General features: G+C 43.7%; 2 protein-coding genes across 8 annotated transcripts in view; one reads left to right on the plus strand and one right to left on the minus strand.

Annotated features, from left to right (window-relative positions):
- Positions 1-13,119, plus strand: part of LOC147124155 (inorganic pyrophosphatase-like) — a 246,223-nt gene that overhangs the window by 36,874 nt on the left and 196,230 nt on the right. The gene's annotated exons all lie outside the window — the stretch shown is intronic.
- The window catches only part of LOC147124156 (long-chain specific acyl-CoA dehydrogenase, mitochondrial-like), a 39,972-nt gene continuing 31,213 nt past the window's right edge, over positions 4,361-13,119 (minus strand). Inside the window, exon 4 of the mRNA XM_085982891.1 lies at positions 4,361-4,546. Within this exon, the coding sequence (XP_085839017.1) occupies positions 4,378-4,546 (169 nt within the window). The 3' untranslated portion in view covers positions 4,361-4,377. The remainder of the gene's footprint in view (positions 4,547-13,119) is intronic.

Below are 13,119 nucleotides of genomic sequence, written 5' to 3' on the forward strand. Positions count from 1 at the left end.
AGGAGAAGGAGGAGGAGGGGGGAGAGGAGGGGGGAGAGGAGGGGGGAGAGGGAGGAGGAGAGGGAGGAGGAGGAGGAGGAGGAGGAGGAAATCAGCCACCAGGAAAGGGGGCGGGGGGGAAATAAAATCAGCCAGGATTCCTGCTCCCAATTAATAAACAAGGACACAGCTGGAAAATTCGTATGTGAATGCTGAGTGAAGACAAGATCAGGCTCAGCTGTAACAACAACAGAAAATGCTGGAAACACACTGCAGGTCAGGCAGCATCGTGGAGAGAGAAACAGAGTTAATGGCCCAGAAATTCGGGTCTCCACGGGTGAGTACGCATGGGGTACTCACCCGTAAGCCCAATGGAAGTGCCGGTTTCATGCATGCACTGCACATGCGCGGGAAACCGGCACTTCCGTTCCCCTGAAAGATGGGGTTGAGAGGTGGAACACGTGCGCAGGAGAGGCAGCGCGTGCGCATCGAACTTATGTTTTTTTTTGCAGGTTTTCCCGGGAGGGTAAGTCTCCAGGAGTTACACTTTTAAAAAGCAGGCGCAAGGCCTGCTTTTAACAAGGTAAGTGGTGAATTAATTAAAATTAAAACATTTTTTTTCCCACAGGTTTATTATTTCTGAATACTTTAAAGAAAGGTAAGTTTATTTTTAGCCCCGTTAGAAAATGTAATTAATTTTTTCAAAAATTTAAATTGTTTAAAATTGTTATTTCATGTAATTTATAGTTTATTTTAAAAATGTGATTTAAAAAAAAATGTATTTGAAGATTTAGTGATGTTTTGGGGCTTATAGTATTTATCGGTTTGACAGGTCCGAAGCATTCCCTGCTACCATTGGCTCTTCATGGCCCACGTGATCCCAGGGGACGCTTCGAACTAACTGCGCCCCTGGGATACGCAAGCACTGCGCGCCGGCAGTTGGAGGAGGCCCAGGATCGGAATCCCACGCGGGCTCACAGCTCAACGACCAGCGCGCTAAGTGCGTGCAGGTCAGGGGCTTGCACCCGCGGGAAGCCCCCGACCCGAATTTCTGCGCCAATGTTTCAGGTTGATGACCCTTCATCAGAACTCAGTTGGTACATATACCAGGTATATAAAAAGGAAGAGAGTATCTAAAGTAAACGTTGGTCCCTTAGAGGATGAGACTGGGAAATAATAATGGGAGACAGGGAAATGGCAGAGACTTTGAACAAATATTTTGTATCGGTCTTCACGGTAGAAGACTCAAAGTGATAATCAAGGGGTTATAGGGAGGGAGGAACTTAAAACAATCACTAGAGAAAAAGTACTAGGCAAACTAATGGAACTAAAGGCTGACAAGTCCCCTGGACCTGACGGCCAGCAACCTGGGGTCTTAAAAGAAGTGGCTGCAGAGATAGTTGGTTGTAATCTACCAAAATTCCCTGGATTCTGGAGTGGTCCCAGCGGATTGGAAAACCGCAAACGCCCCTATTCAAGAAAGGAGGGAGACAGAAAGCAGGAAACTATAGGCCAATTAGCCTAACATTTGTCATTGGGAAAATGCTGGAATCCATTATTAAGGAAGTAATAGCAGGACATTTAGAAAATCAGAATACAATCAAGTAGAGTCAACATGACTTTATGAAAGGGAAATCATGTTTGATGAATTTACTAGAGTTCTTTGAGGACGTAACGAGCAGGTTGGATAAAGGGGAACCAGTAGATGTAGTGCATTTCGATTTCCAGAAGGCATTCAATAAGATGCCACATAAAAGGTTACTGCACAAGATAAGAGCTCACGGGGTTGGGGGTAATATATTAGCATGGTTAGAGGATTGACTAACTAACATAAAAGAGAGAGTCAGGATAAATGGGTAATTTTCAGGTTGGCAAACTATAACTAGTGGGGTGCCACAGGGATCAGTGCTGGGGCCTCAATTATTTACAATCTATATTAATGACTTGGATGAAGGGACCGAGTGTAATGTAGCCAAATTTGTTGATGATACAGGAAACTTTCTGGTATCCGGCACTGACGGGACTGAGCTGGTGCCGGTCGATCAACACTGCCGGAGAAACCAGCGCTAATGTTAAAACATACGGAGCTTCTGAGCTCTAGCAACAAACCCTGTTGCTTAGCAACAGCTTCAAAACAGTCAGCGCAGCTTGAAAGCGTCTCTGTAGCTAAGCAACAGATTCAGCTAGATGCTTGCAGAGCCAGGAATGGAGAAAAAAAGCAACGAAAAGTAAAAAAAGTTATCTAAACCGACTCCTGAATTTTGCCGGTGGATAGAGTATTCCGGAGATTTAACCTCTGTTTAACCGAAAGTTTCCTGTACAAAGATAGGTGGAAAAGCAAGTTGTGAGGAGTACACAAAGATTCTGCAAGTGATATAGATAGGTTAAGTGAGTGAACAAAAATTTGGCAGATGGAGTATAATGTGGGAAATGTGGGGTTATCCACTTTGATAGGAAGAATAATTATTATTATTTAAATGGAGAGAGACTACAAAATGCTGCGGTACAGAGGGATCCTCGTACATGAAACACAAAAAGTTAGCATGCAGGTACAGCAAGTAATTAGGAAGGCAAATGGAATGTTGGCCCTTATTGCAAGGAGGATGGAGTATAAAAGTAGGTAAGTCTTGCTACAACTGTACAGGGCGCTGGTGAGACCACATCTGGAGTAGTGTGTGCAGTTTTGGTCTCCTTATTTAAGGAGGGATGTACTTGCATTGGAGGCGGTTCATGAGGTTGATTCTGGAGATGAAGGGGTTGTCTTATGAAGAAAGGTTGAGCCTATACTCATTGGAGTTTAGAAGAATGAGAGGTGATCTTATTGAAACATATAAAATTCTGAGGTGGCATGACAGGGTAGATGCAGGGAGGATGTTTCCCCTCGTGGGTGAATCTAGAATTAGGGGGCATAGTTTCAGAAGAAGGGATCACCCATTTAAAACGGAGATGAGGAGGAATTTCTTCTCTCAGAGGGTCGTGAATCTTTGGAATTCTCTCCCCCAGAGAGCTGTGGAGGCTGAGTCATTGAATATATTCGAGGCGGAGATAGACAGATATTTGAGCTACAGGAGAGTCAAGGGTTATGGGGAGCGGGTGGGAAAGTGGAGTTGAGGCCAAGATCAGATCAGCCATGATCTTATTGAATGGCGGAGCAGGCTCGAAGGACCAAATGGACTACTCCTGCTCCTATTTCTTATGTTCTTACGTTCTTATTAACGTTAACTCTGTTTCTCGCTCCACAATGTCGCCTGACCTGCTGAGTGTTTCCAGCATTTTTTGTTCTTATTTCAGATTTCCAGCATCCGCAGTATTTTGCTATTGTATCAGGCTCGGTTGTTATGTCCTCAACAATCAAATAAGCTATCAATACTTTACTCTATATTCTTCATGTGTAAGCCTAAAGTCATTTAGCAAGGCACCAGAGGGCTACAATGAACTGTGAGCCAAAGAGTCACACAGGAGCTGACAGCAGAAAATTGGAAAACAAAAACCTCTCATGGCCCACTATATGTCTGGATGCTACAGCCAATCTTAAAAAATGGGTATCCATGGCCACCAAAATACCAAGGCAGATCAATTCAAACTAAGCAGCCACGTGTAAACAAGAAGCCAGCCATGGCAGAGAGTGAATTCAAATAGAAAATACCCAGATAAAAGCATCACTCAACAGTCTGATATTTTTATTCCTAGATTAATGTCTCACAACATGGGCCAAACAAAACCTCTAATTTGGGCATAGCATGGTCTATTCGGACTTGATACTGGAGTCTAACCGTGAAACCTTACTCCAAGTTTCAGCCATGCCACTAAACTTAAATAGAATCCCAGATTGATGCGTGCTGCAGCGTGTTGTTCAAGAGTGCTCAGCTGTAGACTCGCTCCTCTGATTCCCCACACGCATGTTCACAAAATTGGATATTCCACCAGGGGAACAGTGCAAAAAGTCACCCCAGGACACTCACCCTTTCCAAGATGTGACTGAAGAGCAGCACTGAGATTCCCTAATGGCCCAAAGGGTTAAGGGAACCTTTGTTTGTATGTACCTTCAATTTCAACAGTTTCAAAGTACAAAGTCATGCAGACCAGGGAAGTTCCAAGTTCAAAGAGTATGTGTTGAGTTAGCTATTCTCAGCCAAGGTTCCCACTCCTAATCTCTATTCAGTGACTCCTGTGCTAAAATGTGGTCACAGATGAAAATGGGCCATTTGGAATAGGAGGTGGAGGGTTGCTGGCGCTTGGGGAACATTACCCCAACTCCTTCAGGACAGGTGGGCAAGGGGTGAAATCTTGGAGGAAAAGTTATTTCTCACGTGTTGAAGGAGAGATATAATTTCTTTCATCTCAAACCAGACTGTAATGTACTTCACAAGAAGAATTGATAGCTTTATTGAAGCTCGCTCACCTGCCAGCACCAGGTTCAGTCATTGCAATGGCACCAATACACTTTCCGGAAACCATTTGAGGGATGTAACGCTCAATCTGGTCTTTCGAACCATAATGAGAGATGTAAGGCATGACAATGTCTGAGTGTAAACTGAAACCAGGTCCACTACAGTTCACATACATCCTAGAAATATGGAGAACAGTCAGTTCACAATGTTGAAGAGGAGAAAATTTACAAATGCAGTGTGAAAGAATTCTTAAATAAAATGATGCAACACATGTGCATCTCTCCATATTGTTGCTGCGATTTTTTTTGGTCAGCATTTGTTTTACTTTCGGCGTACAGTCTCGAGAAGCATTCATCCGTCCTCTCTCATTCCCAGACACTCCATTCGTTCTCTCCCATTCCCAGACACGCCATCTGTTCTCTCCCATTCCCAGACACGCCATCCGTTCCTTACCATTAAAAATCTCCCTCTACAAACTTGTAGTTTTCCATTTCTTTCTCAGGCTCCCTTATCGCTCGCTATTCTTTCTCATTTACAGCAGTGCTTTTGAGATGTATCTAGTTTTAGCCAGTTGTACTCTGTCCCAAAGCAAATTCATTGCGTTTCGCTGCTTGACTTCTCTCAATGGATCTTTTCCCTCCTGACTACTCAGAATCCCAGAGTGCATTTAGGCGACAACTGCAATGCCAGATGTCACACTACCGGCCTTAAAGTCTAAATCTGGAGTCATGACCAGTTAGAGTGTTCCACTGTTTCCAGGAGCTCTATAAATCTCCTTTATAATATTCCTGAAAGAAAAAATCAAGCCCCACAGAGTTAAATGAAACTGCTATGTTTCATTAACCAGTACTAAACTGCAACAAAGCCCCACCACACTGTAGTTCAACACTACGGCCTAGAAATTCAGTTGCGTTTGCGCCCACTTATTGGCTATAAAGTGGTTTGCACCTGAAGTTTTTTATCGCCCGAAATTCAGATGGACCCTAACATCGGCGTTAGCCGGTAGCGCCGCGCCGGCACCGATGACGTCATCGGTGTGCGCAGCGCCCCGGTTGCAATGCTATTCCGGCCCGATGGCCAAATTCAGTTGCGGCCGCCTCGCCCGTGGCAGCCGCAAACAGCGTTTGTGAAACGGGGTCTTGCAGCTCCGAAAGGCCGGCGCATAAAGGTGGAGCGGCGGCCGGCCGCTTTCCCGGCGGCCGCCTGCCCGCACCTCCCTCCCCGGACTCCTGCACCACCCCCCCGCGGCATTGATGTCTGAGTCCCGCGAGCCCGGCACTTCTCCGTGGTGCCGGGCTCATTTGCCGGGGGAATCCACTGGCGATCTGACGGCTGCAGGCAGCTCCTCCTTAAGAGAAGGAGGAGGCCTGCAGTACCCCAGCCTGCCGCACCGCATCGGGTGCCGCAGCGGCAGCTGGACGCCTGAAAGTGACATTCATCGCCCCTAGCGAGGCGGCCAAACCCTGCAATAGCGCCCGCCGCCGTCTTGGCCCGTCGCAACTGAATTTTAGGCGGGCGCTACGGGAATCCTGGCGAGCGCAAAATTTCGGGCGCAAAAGACCTGGCGGGGCCATACCAAATTTCTAGGCCTACCTCCAGGTCATAATTTTTTTACTTTATACCACACATGTCCAGTAGAAAGCAGTGGTTTACTTCCTGCTGGGATCACCTTGGAAGGTTCAGGCTGCAACTCAAGCCCTCCCTTTCCGATTGACGAATCATTCACAGCATCACGAAAGAAAGACTTGCATTTCTATAGCGCCTTTCACAACCTCAGGGCATCCCAAAGCGCTTTACAGACAATGAAGTACTTTTTGGCATGTAGTCCCTGTTGTAATGTAGGAAACGCGGCAGCCAATTTGTGCACAGCAAGCTCCCACAAACAGCAATGTGATAATGACCATATAATCTGTTTTAGTGATGTTGATTGAGGGATAAATATTGGCCAGGACACCGGGGATAACTCCCCTGCTCTTCTTCGAAATAGTGCCATGGGATCTTTTACATCTACCTGAGAGCGCAGCCGGGGCCTCGGTTTAATTTCTCATCCGAAAGAGGCAGTATAGGCAATAAACTCAATTTCTGGTACCACAACACTGATGTAAAAAAAAACGCGAATCGTAACCTCACTAAAACACAGAAAACGCTGGAAATAATCAGGTCGGTCGGTCAGCATCTGTAAATAGAAAAGACCAATTAAAGGGTACACAACCAAAATGCTCGTTGTAGATGCTGACTGGCCTGTTGTGTATTCCCAGCATTTTCTGTTCTTATTTCGGATTTCCAGCATTTGCACTTTTTCCTTTTATTCTTACGAAGATATACCTTGCAGCAAGTTAACTGTCTCTTTTACCTGTTGTATTATTGTCCACTCTGCCTCTATTGCATTTGATCCCTCCATCTTTTACTCATGACATAATTCTTTCTCCTATTCCTTCTCTTACTCTCTCATCTGTTGTCCTCTACTTCATAATCTCCTAGTTTCTTTATTATTCAATGTGTGCTAGACGGATGTGTGCCTGCTTCCACAATTCAATGCCAGTCGGAGGGGAAAAGACAAAAATTGAATTGGAATTCCCCATTACAGCATAACATGATAAGTTATATACAAGATACACAATGCAACTCTGCTGCTTTCAAGAAAGAAAAAAGACACAGGCCGTGAAATTACAAATCAGAACTGTTCTGATGAGGGGTTATGCCTGAAACATCAACATTTCTCCTTTCTTTACAGATGCTGCCTGACTTGCTGAGTGTTTCTAGCATTTTCCAGTGTTGTTTCAGATTTCCAGAATCTCAAGCATTTTATTTTTCCCCATCATTCTTTGAATAAGGGAGAAGGTCTGGGGAGGATTCTCCATTTCTTATTTTTAGGGAAATAATATACACGCCTTTAGGATTTAACTACCTGTAGCAAACAGAGAAAATCTTTTTCCTGAACTAGTAATGGCAGGGTCTGCACAATCCAATTACATAGGATATACGGCACAGAAACAGGCCATTCAGCCCAACCAGTCCATGCTGCCATTTATGCTCCACTTGAGCCTCCTCCAGTCTTTCCTCATCTAAATCTATCAGCATAACCCTCTAATCCCTTTTCCCTCATATGCTCGTCTAGCCTCCCCTTAAATGCATCTATACTATTCGCTTCAACCACTCCCTGTGGTAGCAAGTTCCACATTCTCACCACTCTCTGGGTAAAGAAGTTTCTTCTGAACTCCCTATTGGATTTCTTAGTGACTATCTTATATTGATGGCCTCTAGTTATGCTCTTCCCCAACAGTGGAAACACTCTCTCTGTATCCACTCTATCAAAACCTTTCATAATTGTAAAGACCTCTATTAGGTCCCCCTCAGCCCTCTTTTTTGGAGAGAGAAAAGAGACCCAGCCTGTTCATGCTTTCCCGAAAGGTATACCCTCGCATTTCTAGTATCATCCTTGTAAATCTTCTCTGCACCCTCTCCAGTGTCTCTATATCCTTTTTATAATATGGCGACCAGAACTGTACGCAGTACTCCAAGTGTGGTCTAACCAAGGTTCGATACAGGTTTTAGCATAACTTCACTACTTTCCAATTCTATTCCTCTAGAAATAAACCCTAGTGCTTGGTTTGCCTTCTTTATGGCCTTGTTAACCTGTGTCGATACTTTGTGATTTGTGTATTTGTACGCCGAGATCCCTTTGCTCTTCTACCCTATTTAGATTCTTATTTTCCAAGTAATATGTGACCTCCTTATTTTTTTTACCAATTTGTAAATATAATTAACATCTGTTCTATTTCCATTGCCTCTAGTGGTGTTTGTTCATGAAGTTATTTCAGTAATGTGACAGTTACAAAGGTTAATAGCATCCCAGTTTCAAAGGTCTTCTATGGGGTTGGCTTCTGGAGGGTCATTGAGATCACTACACAATGTAAAAGAGAGAATTTGGCAGATAAGGAGATGGCATAAACTGAATTGGTAATTACCATAGCCTACAAATTACACTGTGGCATTAGCTTTCATGTGCTAACATTTTAGGGCTTTAATTTCTAGGCTCTTATTTTAATTAACAAAATATGGCCAATGCCATTTCTTTTAGCCAGAATATTATGAAACTAGCTGGTAATTTTGTTTTCTTAAAAATAAATTGATATGTTGTTTTTTTTTGATTATTGCAAGGTGATGAATATCATTCGTTGCAAATGGAAAGCACTTCTCATTCTGGATGGTGTGCATCAGGATCAAGTGCTCCCAATTCAGGTACAGGTACAGCATAGACCAAATGCAGAATTATATAAATGACAACAACACGCCTTTCAAACCTTATCCCAGAAGTCTAGCTTTATTGCACCAGTGCGAATTCTTCCCGTTTCAATATCAGCCTTATAGATTCTACAAATGTATTCCACGTAGGGCTCTTTCAGTCAGAAATAAAAGGTTTTCATCCCATCTATCAAGGCTGGATCCAAACAATAACATTTTTAAGGTGAAGAAATGTGGTTGATGTGGGTAGAAATCCTTACGGCAATATTTCATTAATGTACAAGACCGAAAGAATGCAAATAAAGGTGCTCCCTGCAGGGGTGGACTGGGTAGTCTGGACGTAGGGAGAATTCCCAGTGGGCATATAATCAAATATTTCAAATTCAATTTCTTTCCCCCGACGGTTTCTCTTTAAATATTTGCATTTGTTCTAATATATTATGTCATACAGGTATTACGTGACTGAGGGTGGGGTTGAATTAGGTGGCATCGTATCATTCAAGAGGGAAAGGTTTTCACCGTCTACAAACCACGTCAATGTAACTGTGAAATCACCTTTTAATGGATGATTCAATTCCGATTGATAGAAACATAGAAGATAGGAGGAGTAGGCCATTCGGCCCCTCAAGCCTGCTCCGCCATTCAATGCGATCATGGCTGATCATCCAAATTCAGTACCCTGTCCCTGCTTTCTCCCCATAGCCCCTGATCCCTTTAGCCTTAAGAAATATATCAAACTCCTTCTTGAATATATTTAATGAATTGGCCTCTACTGCCTTCTGTGGCAGAGAATTCCACAGGTTCACCACTCTCTGGGTGAAGAAATTCCTCCTCATTTCTGTCCTAAATGGCTTACCCCTTATCCTTAGACTGTGACCCCTGGTTCTGGACTCCCCGACCATCGGGAACATCCTTCCTGCATCTAATCTGTCCAGTCCTGTCAGAATTTTATAAGTTTCAATGAGATCCCTCTTCTAAACTCCAGTGAGTATAAGCCCAATCGACCCAATCTCTCCTCATACGTCATTCCTGCCATCCCAGGTATCAGCCTGGTGAATCTTCGCTGAACTCCTTCCATGGCAAAAACATCCTTCCTGAGATAAGGTGACCAAAACTGTACACAATACTCAAGGTGTGGTCTCACCAAGGCCCTGTACAACTGCAGCAAGACATCCTTGTTCCTGTACTCGAACCCTCTTGCTACGAAGGCCAGCATACCATTTGCCTTCTTAACCGCCTGCTGCACCTGCATGCTTACCTTCAGCGACTGGTGCACAAGGACACCCAGGTCTCATTGCACTTCCCCTTCTCCCAATCTGTTGCCGTTCAGATAATAATCTGCCTTCCTGTTTTTGCCACCAAAGCCAATTCCCGGAGGGAAAGTGCACGTGTCTGGATATCGCCCGAGGAAGGGATCAGGAACAGGCTTGGCTCGGCTGACCTGCATGGTCAAATCTGCTGTCGGCATTCCCTGCCTAGGCCGTGTGCCGAATGGGCCCTGGGGCGGAGGTGTGCCCGAAACTGCACAACTGTGACTGCACTAGAGAGGGTGCAGAGGAGATTTACCAGGATGTTGCCAGGACTGGAGAATTTTAGCTATGAGGAAAGATTGGATAGGCTGGGTTATTTTCTTTGGAACAGAGGAGGCTGAGGGGAGATTTGATTGAGGTGCATAAAATTATGAGGGGCCTAGATCGAGTGGATAGGACCAATTTCCCTTAGCAGAGAGGTCAATAACCAGGGGGCAGAGATTTAAAGTAATTGGAAGAAGGCTTAGAGGGGAGATGAGAAGAACGTTTTTCACCCAGAGGGTGGTGGGGGTCTGGAACTCACTGTCTGAAAGGGTGGTAGAGGCAGAAACCCTCATCACATTTAAAAAGTAGTTGAATATGCACCTGAAGTGCTGTAACCTACAGGGCTACGGACCAAGAGCTGGAAAGTGGGATTAGGCTGGATCGCTCTATTTCAGCCGGCACAGACACAATGGGCCGAATGGCCTCCTTCTGTGCTGTAAATTTCTATGATTCTAATTTCTATGATTCTATGATTCCCTCACATTTATCCACGTTATATTGCATCTGCCATGCTTCTGCCCAATCACCCAACCTGTCCAAATCATCCTGGAGTTTCTCGGCATCCTCCTCACAGCACACACGCAGCTTTGTCTCGTCTGCAAACTTGGAGATATTACATCTAGTTCCCGCGTCTAAGGCCTGCTTTTACCAGGATAAGAGTTGAAAAAAGTTTTTTTTTTTAAATCCACTGATTCATCATTTAAAAATACTTTAAAGGTAAGTTTATTTTTAGCCCTGTTAAAACGATTTATTTTATTCAAAAAATAAAATTGTTTAAAATTCTTAATTTATTGTAATTTAAAGTCATTTTAAAAATATGTGATTTAAAAAAAATATTTAAAGTTTTACTATGTTTTTGGGGCTGATCTCTATTCATATATATGACAGGTCTTCCCGTCAAATGTATGAAGGGAGATTCCCTTCTCCGATTGGCTCCCCATGGCCCGTGATCCCAGGAATGCTGCGAACCGCCTGCGCCTCTGGGATATGTGGCCCCTTTACACCGGCAGTTTGGAGAGGCGCAGCAGCAGCGGAACTCTGCGCCTCCCGGGAGCCCTCTGGTCTTGGCGCAGATTTTTCCAGATCGCAGCCCTCCGCCCACGGAAGGCCTGCGGTCGGAATTTCTGGGCCATATTACATATAGTATTCTAATACTGTGCATAGTATCCTCGATGTCTTTTTCAGTGTGAGATATCCTGTATATCTTATACTCTGTTAGTATATTTTGTAGTCATCCACTGGCAAAAAAAAGGTAAAATAGTACCAGTCACGTGATGGTATATACAATATATTCATGATCTATGTAACTATTGTTGTTGCCCTGTCATGTATATCATCTCGACCATACTCATCAGATAATGCCTGAAAAAAAACTTGAATGATATTTTATAAAGTAAAATTGATACCACATAAAAATGTCTGAAAGTCAGTTGAAAAAAATGGTTTAATTTCACAATTGGGCTGACTCAAACTACTTCAACATTGCTCATAAGGCTTACCACACAACCAGAACTGCTTATTTGAATTACTGCCTTGACTATTATCCTTACATATAATTTAGTTTATTATGTCTCCATAAGTGGTGTGAAAACTCAGCAAGTTTGAGCTGGTGAAGGGGTTGAAATGTTCATTAGTAATAGTCCAGGAATGCTTGTAAAAAAATGTCAAATGGGATCAAGTATTGCCATTGGGAATACACTAATAAGTAGGAATAGGGTTACTGAAAATGAGGTTATAAAATAACTATCGGATGGGCAACATGGGCCGCTTTCTGAATATTTCCCAGGGCCGTTTTAAGTTCCTAAACCGCCCCTGGCTCTCTGAATCCACTCCCCTGTATCATGGTTATGGAAGGCTATTAAGAAACAAGTGCTGCAGATTCTGATTGAAATTGGTCCCATACATCAGAATAAAGAGCAGCTATATCACAAAAAGAATTAAAAGAATGAGAGTATGTGCAGGAGAATGAAAATTGGAGCTTTAGAAGTCATGGGTGCACCCCTCGGAAGAGATTGTTGCAGCAAGAGCCGGAAAGGGGAGGAGAAAGAGCCAAAAAGCAGATTACTGGGGATGAACTGGGAGAGCTCCTAACCCTAATGCAGAGATCTTCGACAAAAAGCCTCTGCACTGCTACAGAACAAAGTATAGGGGAAAAAATAGATTAGGAGACTGGAAACAGCATAGCTGAAGTAATATGTGAATAGGGTGGGTAAATGTGATTACGACTATTTGCTCACATGGAGGGTAAACATCGATGCGGACTGTTGGGCCAAATGGCCTGTTTCTGTATTGTAGCTTCTGTACATACGTACCTGAGCAGCAGTACATACTTCGTGAAGAGAAGCTATCTAGTTAGTGACTAGTGTTAACCTGGTGACAGATGCAATGACTAGCCTACAGCATAGTAATGATGCAGAAGCCTTGACTATTGAGGTGAGCCAAATAATCCATATTCCCATTTTAAGAAAGACATCCTCACTTAATAACTGACCACTTCATACTAAAGTAGATTGGAAAATATATAACAACAACTTGTATTTATATAGCACCTTTAACGTAGTAAAACGTCCCAAGGCGCTTCACAGGAGTATTAAAAGACAAAAAAAATTGATACAAGACACAAGGAGAAATTAGGGCAGGTGACCAAAAGCTTGGTCAAAGAGATAGGTTTTAAGGAGAGTCTTAAAGCAGGAAAGAGAGGTAGTGAGGCAGAGAGGTTTAGGCAGGGAATTCCAGAGCTTACAGCCTAGGCAACAGAAAGCACACCACCAATGGTTGAGCGATTATAATCAGGGATGCTCAAGAGGGCAAAATTAGAGGAGTGCAGATATCTCGGGGGGTTGTGGGGTTGAAGGAGATTACAGAGATAGGGAGGGGCGAGGCCATGGAGGGATTTGAAAACAAGGATGAAAATTTTGAAATCGAGGCGT

Source organism: Somniosus microcephalus, chromosome 1 (genome assembly GCF_052327205.1).
Source record: "Somniosus microcephalus isolate GS21.2 chromosome 1, FLI_Smic_1.0, whole genome shotgun sequence".
Classification (NCBI taxonomy): Eukaryota; Metazoa; Chordata; class Chondrichthyes; order Squaliformes; family Somniosidae; genus Somniosus; species Somniosus microcephalus.